The following is an 18,468-nucleotide window of genomic DNA, read 5'->3' as shown; positions in this document are numbered from 1 at the left end:
CCCGTCCCGCCGCCCCCGGGGCCGGGGGAGGGACCGGAGCGGGGCTGCCCGGCGCTGCAGCGGGCGGAGCCGGGGCTCGGCGGGGCCGCCTCCCGGTCGAGCCCAGCCGTACCGTACCGTGCCGAACCGTACCGAACCGAAGCGAGCCGGGCGCTGCCGGGCAGAGAGGAGCCCCGCCGCACCGGGCGGCACCGGGCGGCACCGGGCGGCACCGGGCGGCACCGGCGGTACCGGCGGTACCGGCCCCGGCGCTCTCCGCGGTGCTGAACGGCTCCGCCGCGCCCGCAGGACGCGCCGCCGGCGGGGCCCGGCCCGGCCCGGCCCGGAGCGGCTCGGCCCGGCCCCGAGCGGCCGCGGGGGATGGAGCCCTTCCTCGGCTGCACCGGCGCCGCGCTCCTGCTCTGCTTCAGCTACGCCGGTCTGCGGCCGGTGGAGGCAGGTACGGGCGGCCGGGCCCCGGGAGCGTCTGCCGGGGCTGTGGGGAGGGGGTTCGGTGCCAGGAGAGACCCCGGGGGGAGCAGCGCGAGCGGGCAGGGCTGCGCACAGGGGACGGAGTTTGGGGGCGCCGGGACTTTGCCGGGAATCGGGTGCAGGAGAGGCGGCGATTTGGGACACGCAGCCCCGCGGCACCGGGCTCGGGCAGCGCCGGGAGCTCGCCCCAGCCGTGCCCCAGCCTGGGCGCTCGCAGCCGGGCATCCCCGGGGAGGGAGACTCGTGGAGATGTGGAAACGGGGAAAGGGAGAGGAACCCCTGGCCCTGCGCTGGGCAGGGGCAGGAGGAGGTTTTGGGCACCTGAACGGCGGCCCCGGGTTGTGTCACGGAGCTGAACCGGAGTGGAGGGGACAAAGCCAGGTCTGCTCTGCCAGTGCCCCTTCCCGGCTGCCCAGGGCCCAGCCGGGCTCTGCTGGGAGCCCTGTGAACGCTGGGGAAGCACCGTGGTCCCAGAGGAACCATGGTGGCCCCAGAGGAACCATGGTGGCCCCAAAGGAACCGTGGTGGCCCCAAAGGAACCGTGGTGGCCCCAAAGGAGCCACCTCTCCAGGGACACTGCACACCCTGGACACAAAAACCAGGCCCCTCCGAGCTGAGCAGGTCACCTGGAGTGGGGGATCTTTGCTGAAGGCAGTGTTCCCTTGAGCTGCACCTGATTTTGGAGCTACCAGGATGGACCCAAGCCCACTCCTGCCTTCACTGGCCCCAGCACCCCGTGTGGGTGTAAAGTGGGCAGTGCTGCTGGAGCTCCCCAGCCCAAAGCAGTCACCCTCCCAAGCAGCCGAGGGCTGTCTCCTTCGCTGGCTGCAAGATATTGATGGAACAACTGCTTTGATTCCCAGACTGCTGATTGCCAGCATGGCTTGCATTCCAGGGGGCTGGGGGTGATTATTAGGGATGCAGAGCTCCAGGGAGTGGAAATTCTTTCACTCCAGCCATCCCTGCAAGTTGCTGGAGTTACATTTGGCCTCGTCGGGGCTGCAGCAACCCCCGGATGCCTTCGGCTCTGCCGCCCGTCCTTGGCCAGGCATCAGCTCCTGAAGTTGCTGTTTCACAACTGCCAGATCCGGGGAGATTAATGAAACATTCCCAAAGGGAGGGAGCGATGAGGAAAACACCGCGCCACAATGGAGGCGTCTGCAATTGTGACAGCACTCGGGGTTTTCTGTAAACTAGGCCACTTCCCTGCTCTTCCTTATCCTTGGATCACCTCGGTTGGCATCCGAGAGTAAACAGGGAGTTGTGTCCCTGCCCACAACCACCTCCTGCTCCTGCCTGGGCCGGGAGGTGTCCATGCCACGTTCCCTCACGGTGAGCTGTGTGACTTTGGTGTGGTGCCACGCACCCTCCACTGCCTCCTCCTCCTCCTCCTCCTGTGCCAGCCGTGCCAAGGGTCCTGAGGAGCTCTCCCTGTGCCCAGGTGAGGCAGAGAACTTGTGCTGTCCCTGTTTTCCAGAGCAGGAACAGAGGGATGAGGGCACGGAGTGATTTTCCCAAGGTCACACAGAGGTAGTGGCAGCATCACCCCCAGCTCCATGGCTCCAGCCCTGCCTGATGATGTGGCCACGAGGCCACACAAGCCAAGAGACACTGGAAAAGCCCATGGGGAGGAAATCATTCCCAGGCAGGGATGGAGGCTCCAGGGTCTGTCCCCTTTAGACCCAGAGCTTGTGTGAGCGGGTTTAAAATAATTCCTGTCATGAAAGATTAAAGCTGTCATTCCGAGGAGAGGGGACTGGTGCAAATTCCCCCCTGGAAATGCCAGGGCAAGGGCTGGTGAGTGGCACTGAGCACAGGCCCTGCCCTGAATTCAGGGATTTGGGCCAGCCAGGACCATTTTTTACCAAGGTGATGCCAAGGTGAGTGAGGAGGGGAAGAAGGAGCAGGAGGATGATGTGGCTGAGAAATAACCTTCACACCAACGCTCTTTGGCAACCCCCAAATCTCACCGGGATGGGTGATGCCCTCCCACATCATTCCCACTGCTCCACAAAGTCCCCAAGGAAACACTCAGGATGGTTTCAAGTCAGGAATAGGATTTAAAGCTGTCCTTGCTCTGCCAGCAGTCCCCACCTCGAGAGGGGAGCTGGGCTGGGCTCAGGGCACTGCTGAGGGCTCAAAGAGCAGTGGGGTGATGATGGAGGACCCCAAAATAGGCCACAGCCCCTGTGACTTGCAAACAGCCTCACTGCAAGGTGCCAGCCCGTAGAGCAGCTCAGATCAGGTTATTTTTGTGAGGTTGAGAGCAGAGGTGACACACTGCTCAGGTAAAGCCTCCCCTGCCAGCACAGCTCTGGGCCAGCTCTCAGGACATGGATGAGCTCTAGTTTGAGGAGCCCCTTCATAGCTCCCCCACCTCAGCTGCCCAAAAAGATACTGAACATCCCTGGCTGGATTCTGGTCTCTGCTCAGCTCTGAAGGGTGTCCTCACCCCCTGAGCCACTGCAAACCACCCTCACCCCCTCCCCAGCCTCGCAGGGGGAAGGAGAGCAAATCCAACAATCTGACTCCAGGGGCTGATTCCCGAGCCCAGAGAGGTGGGATCACCCATGGATCAGGGTGAGCAACAAGCTCAGCATTCTCAAGAGAGCAGTAAAAGGTCTTTCAGCTACTTGGGAACAACAAACCAACCCAGTCCAGCCCTTTCCCTCCATCCCAGAGGCCGGGGAGATTCCTGGCTGGCTGACGTGTGGTGTAAGCACTTTATTGATTTCTGCGTTGGGCGTAGGAGGGGATTTAATTGGGATGTGGAGATTTCTCACCTCGGTGTCAGGCTCTCAGCAGGGATGATGCTGTGAGAGGCAGCCAAGGTTGAGCCATCCTCTTCCTAACACTGTGTCCTGCTGGGAATGTGCTTGTGGAAAAGGGAGATTCCTCCCAGACAGATGTGCTTGAGGTTATTAACCATGCACTCCATGGCAGTGCCATCCATGTGCTGGTCCTGGATCCATCCTCACTCTTTGGATGTTCATTGCTAAACAAACTCTTGCTGCTTTATGAAGTGCCCAGAGGCTGAATGAGGGCCTGGATCAAGTATAATTCAGTTAAAAGCAGAAATGTATTGAGCAATGAAGCTGCAAACCTTTATGTGTGTAGTAAAAAAAGGGATACAAAGAGCAGAGCTGGGCTGGGAGAAGGCAGCAGAATCCCAGGAGAGCTCTGGTGTCAGCATCCAGCACTGTCCAGGAAATTCCCAGGCTTCCTCACCACCTCTGATTGCCCTGATACTACAGAGGTGTGGGATGAGAGGAGCTAGCAAAATGAACTGTGGTACCCAGTTCTCAGTGGATATTTGGATCCTGGATAAAACATGCCATGATAGGAACAACTCTGCTCCAAGCTGGCAGCATTTAAACCCAAACTGTGGCACTGGGGAGACCTGAGAGAATCCTGCCTGTCTCTGGGACGCTCCAGGGTAGAAATATTCCTTCCTTCTGCCCCAAGGAATTCCCAATGGCTGCGTGGCCACAGTCTCTGTGCTCCCTGAAAAGGCTCCACACTCCCTGGCAGCATTTCCAGCACGTTTGGGCAGCTGCTCCATGGGGAATCAGCCACAGAGCCAAGGGGTGGGCAGGAGGGGGCTGGTGGCCTATTAATATCCCATTTTTATAGGGAAGTGGGTGGTCAGCAGGAAATAATTACCTCTTCCCCAGCTGAAGAACCACCAGTTGGCCTCTCTGCTCTTTGAAATCGCTGGATCTTGGCAAAACAGCTCCGCTTCCCGTGGGGCTGGGAGCGGGAATGATCCCTGCTCCCACACATTCCCCTGGGGCTCCCTTCATTAAAACCCTTGGGAACACTGAGCAATGTGCCAGCCCTTCCTACACACCCCATAAAACCCACAAAGCAATTACATCCATGGATGGGATCCATGCTGGGAGAGCACAGAGAGGCAGCAAAAGCAGCTCAGTATGAATCCACACTCAGGGAAAAGGCAGCGGAGCTGGCAGAAAACATCACATGGATTTTAGGGATGCTCCTTTCAGGTCGTGTCCTTTCATCTCCTGCATCTCCAGGGAAGGTGCAGAAATCAAGAGCTGCTGGGAATTGAGGCTGGAATTCACTGTTTCCTGCAGGAAAGGGCAGCTGGGAAGCAGGGAATGAGCTGCTTCAGAGCCTCAGCTCACCAGACCATGTCCCTGGAGCTCTGAGGCAGCTCAAGCCCTTCCCAGCAGGGAAGGAGCTGCTTGGGAGAGGAGCTGAGTGAACTGGAAAATGCTGGGAATACAGCACAGCCTGAGGAAGGATGCAATTCCATGCACCTTCACGAGAGAGGTGAATTCTGAGGGGTTTGGGGGCCCCTTGGCTAGAGAGATAAATTCAGAAATACACTTTAATTCCAGACCTGTGTCCTGGGCTCAGCTGGCCTGAGGTGACCCCAAGGGTTTGATATTCCCACAGGTTCCTCCTTTCCTTCAGTGGCCCAGGTACCTCCCTGATCCTACAAGACCCCCCCAGCATCTGGACACCCCAATATTCAGCATCCCCCCCATTCCCAGGTGACAGCAGCAGCAGTGGGATGGAAAAAAACCTTTTCCCTGCTCTTTTTCCTACCCCTCCCATCCATACCACAGCTCCCATGGGGAATCCAACTCACAGGGAAGCAGATCCTTGTGCCAGCTGTACCCATAATGAAACCAGGGATGAGTTGTAAAGTGTGTGGGGGGTTCCTCTCTTCCCAATTAAAGTCCAACAATAACGAGGAAAACATTTTATAAAAGGCTGGGAGGGGTTCTCAGCATCGGGAAGGGATCAAGGATCATCTCCAGGGCTCAGGATTTCTTGGTGCACAGAGGAGGCTCTGACCTGCTTCTGCCAAAAGGGCCCCAGGTGCGGCGTAACTGGGGAGGGCTGGGCCTGGGGGATGGGAGATTTCGGAGCCTGTGGGAAGGAAATGAGATGGGATTTTAGAAATCCTCGGTTTTTAAGCTGCTATTCATGTTTAAAAGTCCTGATTTCAGCTTAAATCGTCAGGGTTTCCCTTAATGAGGGGTGGGGCGATTTCTGCTGACATGAAAATGAGAGTATTTTTCCATCTAAATTTGGGCAAATATCCTCTGCCAGTTTGCAGGGTGGGATTTGCTCCAGCATCCTGCACTGGAATGAAGTTCAAGTGCTAAAGCAGGAATCTTTCACCATTCCCTTACGGAGCAGACTGGGAATGTGCTGCCCTCAGCAGCTCTGGAGTAAACAGGCACAAAAAGAACCTTGATCCACAACCCATCCCCTGCTATCCCTGCAACATTCCCACCCTCTGTGCCTGCTCCCAGAACACCAGCAGCTTTCCTGGCTGCCACAGGCACAGAAACAAAGTTTCCAGGAGTTGCACATGACTCTAGAAGGAAACAAAAATTTGGATTTGGCACCTTGAGGCCCTGATTGAGCTCCCGACCCCCTGCAGCCAGCTGGGAAATTACAGGAATTACACCTTTTCCACCTGATCTCAGCCAGGCTGGCACCAACAAAGAGCTGCAACAGGGCCAGGGTGCCAAAAGTCATGTGGAATATCTTGGAACAGTGTTTTAGGTCTTAAGAAGTCGTGATCTCATCATTTCACCTCCTGGGAATGGGGAGAAAAGCAACCTCATGGATGAAAAATTTGGTTCCAAATTATTCCCGCAGCTCTGGGAGCAGAAAATCCATTTTTCTGGGTTTGCATTTCCATCAAGCATGGTTTAAGTCTCTTTTTAGTGTTTTTATGCTAGTTTGGCACCACTGATTTGGGTGTAGCAATGCAAGGGAGGGCACACTGGGATCTGCTGCCCTGGATTCCTGGATTTTAAAGCTGCTGACTTCACTACCCCATCCCTCTATCAGGTATTCCTAAAGAAAGGTTCTAAAATGTCCCTGACCACCCACTCCAGGTGATTTCTCCCTCATCTTCATCCAGATTTCAGTTTTGGAGGTTTCAAACTCTGGGTTTCAGTTTTGCCGAGTGCTTCCCTCCTGCCTCACAGCTCTCCACCCCCTCCCACCACTTCCCAGAAGAGTTTTTTGTTCTCCTCCAGCTCTTCAAGGTCTTCCCAACTCCCCCAATTCTTATGCTATCAGGAAACTCAGATATTTTTTATGCTGTGCCTCCCTCAAGGTCACAAATTTCAAAGGGGACCTGAATGCTCTGAGCGCTGTTCCCTTTTCCCAGCCTTTTTCCATGATCTCTGCTCTCTGTTCCTGTGGGGTTAATTCATCTATTTTCAAAGCCCTCCTCCAACTGAAGCCGGCTAAGTCAGTGGTAGCTCCTAAAAAACACCAAAATTTATCTCCTAAAAATACCCAGGGAAGACAACGACGCCGGGATGGAGCGGTGCAGCCTGGAAGGGCGAAGTGCTGGGCTGCAGCTGGAGACTGTTTTGTCTCCCATCCCTCAACTCCGTCATGTCCTCCGTGTGTTCCAGCAAATTCATCAGGCATGACTCACAGACCTTCCCCGTGCACATTCCTGTCTGCTGACCGCCCCTTCCTAAAATTAGACTTGACTTTTGTTGGTTCAGTCACGGGGGAAGGTGAAGAGCGGCAGACCCACGTCCCTTCCTTGTGTCACAGCCGGCTTTGGACTTCCATTCCAGGATGGGGAGGATGATCTGTCTCCCTCCTCAGCTTGCAGGGAGGGTGAGGATGGTGAGGGATCCCATCCTCCAAGAGGATGGCTGGGGAATTCTGCCTCATTCTATGAGGGCCAGGCCCTGGGAGATGAGAATGCTCTGGGTCAACACCATGGTTACTCCGGAGAGGAATGACATCCCTCTGTGGAATTAGAGACTTGCTGTTCCTCCTAAAGTCCTGAATTTGGGTAAATTCAGCCATTCAGTGACTTTTTTTTTCTCATTGATGGATTCACTAGAGTCAGCCTGGCTCGAATGGCTTCTCCAGACATTTTATTCCTAAGGGTGGAATAATACCTGCTGGCAGTGAAAGGAAAGAGGCATCACTGTGCCAAGTGACCTTCAGCTGGGGAATTCTGTGTTCCTGTTATTCCTCTGTTCCCCAGGGGAACATTCACCAGGAGTGATGTCAGACATTGACACTCCAGCTTGAATATTTCCAGCCCCATCCAGGCGGCTGGGATTGACCATAAATCCAACAAGTGTCACTGGAGATAGGCACAAGTGCACCCCTCTGCACTGCTGACCTGTCCCAGCCCCAAAGGGGCGGTTATAATGAAATAAAAGTATAAATTATGCATAAAAGTTGGAATAAAATTATTCTTCCTCACCCTACTGACCTCCTGGGGCTCCTCAGAGCATTCAATGCTTTTGGTTCAGGGCAAAGCTGAAGGTTGTGAATTAAATTTGACCAGAGGAGTGGGAACAGAGTCCAGCTGGAACAGCTGTGCCAAGCCTTGGAGGTAAAACTTTCCCTCGAGATGCCAGGAAGGGCTTTGGACTGGGAAGAGGTTTTTTCTTTCCCTTGGGAAGAGGCTCTTGGGGAGGTTGTGCAGGAGCTCAGCTCTCCTTGGCAAGGCTGGGAGGATTCAGCTGGGCTCTGGAACTGGGAATAAACACAGAGCCTCAGGCTCCTGCTTTCCTGGCCTGCCCTTTCCACATTACAGTATCCACCGTGTCCTGGCAGCTCCAACTGGATGTTTGCTGGATGTGCTCAGAAATCAACCACAAAACATTGTAAGAAACATTTTCTACCAGGGAAAAGCAAAAGAAACTCTCCCAGTTACTCCACTGGCGCGTTTCAAACCTCCGGAATGCTCACCAAAGCATTCTGTGTGCACGCTTCCATGACAGAGCTGAAATTCCCTCCCAGCTGTCACTGGCAGGCTGGAACGCAGAACAACAAGGAAAAATGTGGCTGGGGAGGATGGGATGAATGAGCTGCTCAGGGCTTGGCTGTCGTGTTCAAGAAATTCTTCCCCAAGGGTTGGGTATTTCACACGTGGAGTCGTGGAATGGTTTGGGTTGGAAGGGACGGGAAGATCAGCCCCACTCCCTGCCGTGGGCAGGGGCACTTTGCACTCTCCCAGGTTGCTGCAACCTGGCCTTGAACACTTCCAGGGATGAAAGCTTCTCTTGGCAACCTCCACCACCCTCCCAGGGAAGGATTTCTCCCCAGCATTTAACTTAAATTTTGCCTCTATCAGTTTGAACCCGTGTTGAATGCAACTCATAATCTCAGGTGACATCTCCTAGCTCCACCATGGGAATTGAGACCTGCAGAACTGTTTGAGTCAGAGGCACAGGATATCTCTGATACCTGGCTCTGACATCCAAGAAAACGCTGAATTTCACATAACACCATGGAGACAGCTGTTAAAGTTAAGTAGAAAAACTGAGAATGTGAGTTTGTAAGTTAGAGAGTTTCTTTAAGTCACTGAGTGAGAAAGTTTAAAGTTTAAGCTCTTTTAGAAAACAAGAGTCAAGATGGAGGATTTAGGGTGTTGTCCCTTTCTCCTTCTTCTTCTTCTTCTTCTTCTAGGGATTTTTGGGTAATAAGATGCTGCTGGAGGTGGCTGCTCCTTCTCCTGTTCCAGATGAGATTTAACCAAGTGAGGTTTGCAGTTCTGTGTCAGTGATTGGATAGAGAATGCCACAGTGCAGCACACAGGTCATTGGGTCACTAAGAAAAATAATTTACTTGGCATTTGTTAATTGGACAAACAGACATATAAAAGACCTTGAAGAAATTCTTTGTTAGCCATTTTGCACCTTTCTATCTTAGTACCCTTGTACTCTGTGTATATGTAATATAAATAAGAGAATAAACAACCAAAACACCAGAAGATAACCTCTGTCTCATCACTCCAGAGAAAAGAGCCCTGTTATTAATTTCGTGTCCCGACAGAGTAACTGCAATTCCCAGGTCACATATCCAAGACAGATCCTGAGGATATCATATATCCAAGGATCCTGAGATCCTTTTCCACTCCTTTCCTTGCCCTTGCTGTGTCTCCTGCCCCTGTAAAGGCTCTGCTCTCCCTCCTTGCAGACAGCCCATCGGCTCCAGTAAATGTCACAGTCAAACACCTGAAAGCCAACTCGGCCGTGGTCACTTGGGATGTGCTGGAAGACGAAGTTGTCATTGGATTTGCAATTTCCCAACAGGTACCGTGCCTAGAATTACCCAGTTTCAGCCATATCCATCTGCCCCCCCTCTCAGGTCCCTTCTGCTCCCAAATCCTCCTGCTGCAGTTTAAGCCCATTCCTTCTCATCCTGTCCCTCGTGGTCCCGGAGGGGATTTGGCTCTCCCGTCCCCTCTGCAGCGGCGCTTTGCACGTTGGTGGCTGCAGAGAGGGAAGGATCCCGATGGTTCCTCCACATCCACGTGGTGGGCAGGGCAGGAATCAGTGGCCTTAGGTGACAGCAAATAAATGCACATGGGGAGGTCCCTCCACCACTCTGTGCTCTCCTCTCTCGGCTTCCAGAAGAAGGACGTGCGGATGCTGCGCTTCATCCAGGAGGTGAACACCACCACCCGCTCCTGTGCCCTCTGGGACCTAGAGGAGGACACTGAGTACATTGTGCATGTCCAGTCCATCAGCATCCAAGGCCAGAGCCCTGCCAGTGAGCCAGTCCTCTTCAAGACCCCCAGGGAAGCTGAGAAACTAGCCTCTAAAAATAAAGGCAAGTGTGGGTGAGTTCCTACGTGGCCCCTGGGACATGGAGCTGTGCAGAGAGGAACCAGGATCCAGAGAAGCTGGGAGAAACCCTGTGGGATAAATAGGAGAAACCCTGTGGGATGAACAGAATAAACCCTGTGGGATGAACAGGATAAACCCTGTGGGACAAACACTCATGGGGCTGAGTGTTCCCTCGGGATGTTCTGAGGGGGCACAAGGTGACAGGGAGATGCTGCTGGAGGTGGCTGCTCCTTCTCCTGTTCCAGGTGAGATTTAACCAAGTGAGGTTTGCAGCTCTGTGTCCTGCTCCCTACAAGTGGAGAAAGCCAAGGGGAATTCCTGGCCAGCCTCTGAGCTCATGTGGAACCAGCAGCCCTGGATGGCACCGGGCACACCACTGTGCTCACAGGCCACTTGTGGGATTCACGGGGCTTCCTGTGCTTGGATTTTGGGGGAAAAAATACCCAGAGACTCCCACTTTTCTTACTTTTTCAGTATTTCTGCCAAATTGCAGAGAGCTGAGGTAGGAAGGGACCTCTTGAGATCACCCAGGCAGGGTCAAGCAGAGCAGGATGTCCTGGATCACATCCAGCTGGGTTTTCAGTATCTCCACGGAGAAAATCAAGCACTTCCCCACTGGCAACTCCTTCACTTGTTCCTCTTTAGCCAAACCAGGCTGTTGAGGGTTTTCTGTCAGCAAAAATCCTGCTCCAAAAGAGGGCCTGGCAGTGCAGGGCTGTGGGGACACCCAGGTCCCTCCCTGCCTGTTGAGGGCCTGGCCTGTTCCAGGGCTTTTGGCCGTGGTTCTGAGGATGCAAGTCCTTGACTCTATTTAAACTGATTTGGAGGCTGTAAATCCTGAATTGCTGTTTATCTGGAAGCACTAAGAGGAGCACTGCTCCTTTCCTGGGGGCCTGAACTGTAATCTCCTTAATGCTTTGAAGCCAAGGAGGGGAATTACGCCCAGCAAAAAGGCTCTGCTCCTTTCTGAATCCCAGGGCTCCGCTGAAAAATATCCTGCCAGGCTCTCCACGCTCCTGAGCTGGAGCTGCTGGAGCATGTAAGGCTTTGTGACAGGTGCAGATGGCACTAACAGGGACAGGGACAGCAGACAGAGCAGCCACGGGGACAGATAACACCGCCCTCCTCCATCCGTGTCCCCTCAGGATGTTACAGGATGAATCTTGGAATCCCAGACTGGTTTGGGTTGGAAGGGATGTAAAGCTCATCCTGTTCCAAAGGGACATTTCCACGATCTCAGGCTGCTCCAAGCTCCATCCTGGGCACTTCCACGGATGGAGCAGCCACAGCTTCTCTGGGAAATCCATTCCAGCTCCCAGCCACCCTCAGAGGGAAGAATTCCTTCCTAAATCCCAACCCAAGTGTCCTAAGGAGTGTCAGGACTCTCTCCCTGCAGGCTCAGCTCCTGACACGCTGACTGTGGTTGGGGACACTCCTAAAGCAGGCTCTGAGCTGCATTTTGGGTCTCACCCTATCTCTTTGTCCCCATGCAGATGAGGTGACAATGAAGGAGATGGCGAAGAAAAACCAACAGCTGCGAGCGGGGGAAATTCTCATCATTGTTGTGGTGTTGTTTATGTGGGCAGGTCAGTCCCAACTCTCTGTCACAACTAAATCCATGGCACATCCCTTAGGAATGCCTTTCTTCCCACAAAAAGTACGGAGTTCTCAGCTGGAAGGGCACCTCAAGTTGGGCTTGGCAGCTGGAGTTTGGTCCAGCAGGAAGCAGAAAATTGATTTGATGGAAGCAATTCCCTATGGTTAATCCTGTAATCTCATTTTCTTCCAGACTGCCCTGATTACGATGCCCTCAGCCACAGAATCATGGAATGGTTTGGGTTGGAAGGGACATAGAGATCGTTTTGTTCCACCCCAACCTTCCACCAGGGCAGGATGCTCCAAGCCCTGTCCTGGAATATTTCCAGGGATCCAACTATCCAACAGGATATGCCTTGAGTCCTTCAGATATTACAGGCTGCAGTAATTTTCTGGATATTATATGACTCCAGTGCTCAGGCAAGAGTCTTCCTCTCCACACACACTAATATATATTTAGATTTAGATTTAGATTTAGATTTAGATTGATTTATATATATTTATATTTATATTTATATTTAGATTTATATCTATATTTATATTTATTTATATCTATATCTATTCATATTCAAATTTGTATTCATATTCAGTCATAGTCATATTAATATTTACAGTAATATTCATCTTTATATATTCATCTTTATGTTAATATTTATATTTATATTTATATTTATATTTATATTTATATTTATATTTATATTTATTCTTATTCATATTCATAGACATATTAATGTTAATCTCTATATATTTATATTTATATTTATTCATATTCATATTCATAGACATGTTAATGTTAATCTCTATATATTTATATTTATATTTATATTTATATTTATATTTATTCGTATTCATAGACATATTAATATTCATCTTTATATATTTATATTTATAATTATAATTTTATTGTTTTCATTTTTTTTTTTTTTTCCTATTTTTATATAACATTTCCACAGAAATTTCTCCATCACAGAAGGGGATGGAGGAATCCAGGTGACACTGAATCAGATCCATACATAACTTATTTTTCTTTTCACGCTTATTTGCATCTCCAGGGACTGGACAGCAATTATTCCTAATGAAAACTGAAACAAACTTAGAAGATTTCCAGAACCTCCAGGCTATTATTTTTTAGCATTTCTGCCATGTTTCAGTTGTGCACATCCCAGTTTCAATGCCTTGCCAGGGAAAATAATCATGAATAATTACATGGGGTGACTGAACAACCCATTCACCTCCCTAATCTGAGACTTGGATCAGCTGGGAACAAAGAATTTGCTAATCCCACAATTTCCCTTCCAGACAAATTACTTATATTTAAAAATCAAAAGGGTGTGGAGAGAATCTCTCTCTGCATCAAATGCATCCTTTAAAAAGTCTCAATACACAAAAAAAAAAACTCCTTCCAGCTTTTAACCTGTCCTGTGTGACAATATTTGGGAAAATCCAAATGGAACCAGTCCGTGCCCAGGGCTCTGGGCTGAGCCAAGCCCCAGCTCTTGAATTTTGGAAATTTTGGAATTTTTCACGGCGTTTTCCTTCTTTGTGTGTCAGTTTTACTCACAGAAATCACACGAGGGGAGTGGCTGTGGCAGATGTTAATGCCTTTTCTCCTGGAACCAGCCATTTGCCCACTTTCCCAAAGAAAGAATTTGGGCCACTGTGTTTATCAGTAAAGCCTGGGGGCAACTGCCACACTCGTTTTATAGAGCAGTTCATGACGTGAAGATGCTGGAAGATTTAAAAATATATATATATATATATATATATATATATATATATATATTATATATATAATATATATATATATATATATAAAATATTATATATGTATATATATATTTGGCTATTAAGGAAGATTTTTCAGGGAGGGAAAAGCAACATCTGCCTGGATCCACTTCACCTACGTGTCTGGAATCCACAGGCAGATGTTATTTGGTGGAAACATCACATAAAACCTTCTCAGCCAGACATTTGCAGTCATCTTACGTGCCACGGCTGCCCCTGCTCCCCTCTCCACGTGCCTGGGTGTGTGTGTGTGTGGGAGGAAATTTCCATTTGCAGGTGCTGGCAGGTTCAGAACCTCTCCTGTGCCAGCTCCAGCTCCAGAGGACGGGGAGCAGAGGACACATTTTCACCAGGCAGAAATTTCAGGAGCTCCGGTGCTCGCCGAACCGCGGAGTTGGTGTTGGTCCAAATGCAGGACTTTAAAACACTTCATAACAGGGAGGCTGGAATAGAATTAATCTTCTGGCGTCCTGTCTAACTAGTTTAGCATGGAATTAAGGGAGGGAAGAGGCAGAGGCTGCGTGGCTGTGGGAACCGGGAATGCTGCCGAGGCTGGCCGGAGGGATGTGTGATGTCTGCAGGCTGCTGAGCTCGCTGATGTGATGCTCTCTCCCGGCAGGGGTGATCGCCCTGTTCTGCAGACAGTACGATATCATCAAAGATAACGAGCCCAACAACAGCAAGGAGAAAGCCAAGAGCGCCTCGGAGAACAGCACACCCGAGCATCAGGGCGGGGGCCTCCTGCGGAGCAAGGTGAGTGTCCGCAACCGATTTCTGCTAAATTCAACCCAAAAAAGCCTCTGTTAAAAAATCCTCCCCCACCTCCAGAGCCGGGCTGAGGGATGGGAACACCCTCCACACCCACGGCTCTGCTGCTCAGGAAGGCAGAGCTTCACTCCCACCCCCTGGATCCTGCATGGCCGAGAGAAATCAGGTTTCAAGCCACGTTTCTGGATGAGCTGAGCATCTCTGGAGGGAAAAAAAATGAGTTCCTTGGGTCCTCCCACAGCAGCACGAGGCAAAGAGGACACTGGTCCTGTAATTAACTGGAGAGTTAATCAGCAGGAGCAAAGATGCTAACACCATGTCGAAGTGTGAATAGGTCAAGCCTTTAATTTATCCCAACTTATTTCAATTCATTTAACTTCCTCGTGTTTCTGTTCACATCCCCACCATATTTATTCAGTATTTTAAATAGTTCACTGATTTATGACGGTTCAGAAGCAGTGATGAACCCCACAAGCCTAAAACCTCAACTCTGACCCTTCTTCATCATCATGAAGGGGTGGGAACGAGAATCTTCACCAAACACGACCTGCAGACTGCACCGAGCTCTGAGGTGATTTTCCCCTATTATACATTGGTTTTCCTTTGTTTTCCCTCCTAGTTTCCAAAAAACAAGCCCTCGGTGAACATCATTGAAGCATGACAGCCTGACAGCTGAGAGATGGACTCCATCCCTCACTCCCACTCCGAGCCGTGATGACTGGGGAGGTCAAACATTGTCGGGGCGATTTGCAAAACAAGACCTCGTGATTGTCACTCGCTGGCATCCACCTCCTCATCCGTGTTCTGCAAAGCATCTGGCCAGGAAGGGAAATCCTGCAAAAATAATAAAAAAACAAAACAAAACAAACCCAAACAAAGAGGATGGAGAAGAATCAGTGATGCTGGAGTGATCCGTGAATCACCTGGCTTGGAGCAATGTCTTCCACGCTCCTTTCTACCCTCACACTCCATCTTCTGGGACAGCTTTCCTGTTTTTTTGGGAATGCACAAGGTTTTGTTGTGTCTTTCTCTGGTCTCACTGTCACTCCATGCCGGCAGTATTCCCAGGCATCAGGCACATCCCTCTCCGAGCAGGAGGCTCATGGCAAACACCACGGAGAAGCCAAATTTTGGCTGCTGTGTGCTCGGGCCTCGCTTCGTTCATTGATGTGTGTCGTGTAACACGTCTTGCAGGTGGGTTTTTCAAACAAACAAACAAAAAAAGGCATCCCCCAGTTTCCATTCCCACCAGGAGAACTTCCCCAGCTGTTCTCCAGCCAGGCTGCAGCACGTTCTCCGCTGCTGCTGTCTCTCCTCTCTCTCACACTGGTGCTCTTCAGAAAAATCGGGGAACACTGAGGCACAGCCCAACATGAGGGGACACCAGAAGCTGTTATTTAGCTTCCAGGATAATTTCAACCATTTTCTGTGTGGTATTTTCAGCTGGGCCTGAGTCCACCACCAATGGCAAAAAAGGTCCATAAAAATGTAGCCAGTCAGCAAAAAAAAAACAAAACAAAACAAAGAAAAAGACAAAATACCTGATGATACCGGTTGCTATGCAAGGTCTCCAGGGGCAAGAGCTGTTTATTGTGGAAGGCTCTGGCCTGAGGGGCATTTTTTTGAGGGCTTAAGTTCTTAAAAAGCTTCTTTTAGTAAAGTTTCTGTGTGGGAAGGGCTGATTTTCCTTACACATCCTTGCCTGTGCTGTTCTCCTGAGGTTGGAACGGCAGGAGTCTGCTGGAGACAGCTCTTCCCAAAAAGGATGAGGATCTCTCTCTTAGGAAATGCTGGATGTTTGGAAGTTGACAGGATCCCTGGGGATTGCTGGTGCTCTGGATAGCTGGGAGACGCAGGACCATGACATGAAAAAGATTTATTCTTTGCAGTGTGCCATGGGGTATCTGTATTTATTTAATTCCTCCACAAGACCACTCCATATGCACTTAGGGGATGAGGCAGGATCCGAATTGTTCCGTCACACTCCAAGAGAGGCTGGTCTGAGGGAAGGTTTGGAGATTGTCACAACAAACCTGCACTCAGAGGAGCCTGGGTTGGGAGTCTCTGCAAAGAACCAGGCTGGCAGTGAGGAGCTGCCATCTCTCCAATTCCCCTGTCACCAGCTTTTCTCAAAGAGCTGGTTTGGGAGAAAAGCACTGGGAATTTCTCCTGCAGAAGTGCTGGTTCCAGCCAGGCCAACCCCAAAGGTGTCTCCAGGATCCTTTGCCTGAACATACTTTTCCATCACCAAGAAGGAGAGGTCACCACCTCTGATACAGACAGAGCAATAAACATTTTATAATGTACAATAAAAGATTAAAGGCATCTCTTGTGTCCTTGTAATGCCTGAATTTAATTATTTCATATCCACCCTCTTTCAGCAGCACACACACCCTACAAATGGGGGACTTCATATTTCCCAGACCTAAAACCTAAACACACCTATAACCTAAAATATTTTTCTCAGTGTCTGGGTGGAGAAAACCCAGGGAGGTTCAGAGTTGGTTCTGACTGCAGGACAAAAAAAATAAACTCGCACCATAAATAGCACCCCAGCCCTACCTAGCAAAATTCTTCAGCCACGTCTGTTATCTCCCAAGGAAGAAATAGCACTTGGAATCCACAGCCCGACAAAGGGAGATTTAGGACAGATGGTACAGCATGTGCAAAACGATAAGGGAGATGCTCTCTCCTAATCCTGGAGCAGACAGCCAAGCAAGCAGCCCTCAGAGAGCTGCTCCAGAGGAAATCCAGCCCGGTAATTTGGCAGGTTGGGGGGTTGTGTGGCTGCTTTTAAAGCCAGTTGTCCCTGGGAATTCAGACCATATCCCTTTCCTTTTCCCCACAGTTGTTGTTTCCTAGGGACAGATTGAAGCTATTTCTTTCCTGACAGAGATGTGATCACTCCTCTGGTAGATCAGAATTAAAGTGTCAGTGTGGGGCAGAGTTCAATATTCACATGTGGCAGGAGATGCCAGGGTTATTTTGATAACCTGCATTTGATAACCCAGAACTGCGGGCTTGGAGAGTAAAGAAATGTTGTTTGTGAGGAGAAACAAATGTGGGCTGGCAGAGTTCAGCTCAGACAGGGACTCCAAACCACTCGGTTCAAGTGATTCCCTTCAAGGAAATTTTTTAGCCACTCTGAATTGAAGTGGTGGAGTAAATCCACACTTTAGGAAAGGGTTATAGGAGAAGAAAAGAAGAAAGTTACTTAAAATGCTGCTGTTGTGAGGGTCATAAACACCAAAGCTTTAAGTGCTGCCTGGGTATTAAATTCCACCGTAACCCATGAGAGTCAGCAATGTGTGAGCTCAGTCCTAAACCCATCTTTAGAACAGAGACCTCGCTCCCATCAGCAGCTGCCAAAAGATACTTCTGAGGTGTTTTACAGTCAACAAAGGCAAGGCATCCAGCAAAAATAAACCCAAGGCACACTGAGGGAAGTCATGCTGGGCCACAGCACAGCACACCCTCCAGACCACCCACGTCCCCCCACGTGTTTTCGCCCTGGCTGCTGATTTTGACTCATTGTTGGAAGCGGGAGCTGCGAAAGGGAGGTTTCAATAAATACTAAAAAGCAGCAAGAGGGAGTGGGCTGCTGTGCCAGGGATCCCAGAGAGGCTGATCTCCTGCTGATCTCTGAAAGCAAAGCCAGCCCAGCTGGCTCGGGACGAATCCCATTGATTTCCAAGAACCAACTGAGCAGAGATTTGGGACACAATAGGAGCAGGGAGCTGCAAACAAAAACCCTTCGCCAGCACAGCCAGGGCGTGTTTGGAGTTAAGCACCGCTCTCCTTCTTCCTTCCCAGCACTGTAATATTATGCCTACAAGTACAATTTAACCAATAAATTCCTCCCCCACGAGTTTAGCAAAGAGGAGCCGCGGGAGGAAGTGTGGAGCAAACAATCCTGCACAGCGTGTCCTTCCAACTCACAACACAGCCCCAGCCACTTGTCACCCCCTCCCCCGGGCCACCAGGCACCGGCACAGCCTCGGTGCTCCGGGGAAAACGGGAACACGAGGCATTTTGATTCCCTGCCACTTCAATAGAAGCCGAGGAGGAAACACCTACACGGAGGAAAAGTGTTAGCACAATCTCAGCTGGTAATGGAGATGCCAAGGGAGAGGAACAGGCTGCTGATGGCAGTGTTTGCCAAAGACGGGAAAAGGTGACATCACTCCAAAGCCAATGTCACAGCTGCACATCCATTTTTCCCCAGCAAAACACGGCACCT

General features: G+C 50.6%; 2 protein-coding genes across 10 annotated transcripts in view; one reads left to right on the top strand and one right to left on the bottom strand.

Moving 5' to 3' along the window:
• The first annotated feature begins 307 nt into the window (after positions 1 to 307).
• FNDC5 (fibronectin type III domain containing 5) lies at positions 308 to 16,553 on the top strand. 2 transcript variants are annotated; one of them, XM_086863908.1, is made up of 6 exons: positions 308 to 439; positions 9,427 to 9,542; positions 9,864 to 10,062; positions 11,573 to 11,665; positions 14,080 to 14,213; positions 14,848 to 16,553. In XM_086863908.1, the coding sequence occupies exons 1-6, from the start codon at positions 361 to 363 to the stop codon at positions 14,887 to 14,889; spliced, it is 663 nt and encodes a 220-aa protein (XP_086720034.1). In that variant the 5' UTR covers positions 308 to 360; the 3' UTR covers positions 14,890 to 16,553. The 2 variants fall into 2 exon arrangements, with proteins under 2 accessions (XP_086720034.1, XP_086720035.1); XM_086863909.1 differs by lacking the exons at positions 14,080 to 14,213; positions 14,848 to 16,553 and adding an exon at positions 11,869 to 12,018 and having other exon boundaries at positions 330 to 439.
• S100PBP (S100P binding protein) overlaps positions 5,189 to 18,468 on the bottom strand; it is a 24,963-nt gene continuing 11,683 nt past the window's right edge. For 4 of the 8 annotated variants that reach the window (XM_086863904.1, XM_086863906.1, XM_086863907.1 and 1 more), the window contains exon 5: positions 5,189 to 5,373. In XM_086863904.1, the coding sequence (XP_086720030.1) occupies positions 5,265 to 5,373 (109 nt within the window). In that variant the 3' untranslated portion in view covers positions 5,189 to 5,264. Of the gene's footprint in view, positions 5,374 to 14,547; positions 16,072 to 18,468 lie in introns of those variants that run through there. The other 4 variants (XM_086863900.1, XM_086863901.1, XM_086863902.1 and 1 more) reach the window with 1 other exon arrangement.

The sequence above is a fragment of the Cyanistes caeruleus genome, chromosome 26, assembly GCF_971803275.1.
Source record: "Cyanistes caeruleus chromosome 26, bCyaCae1.hap1.1, whole genome shotgun sequence".
Lineage (NCBI taxonomy): Eukaryota > Metazoa > Chordata > Aves > Passeriformes > Paridae > Cyanistes > Cyanistes caeruleus.
This window is presented reverse-complemented; position numbering and strand designations above follow the sequence as displayed.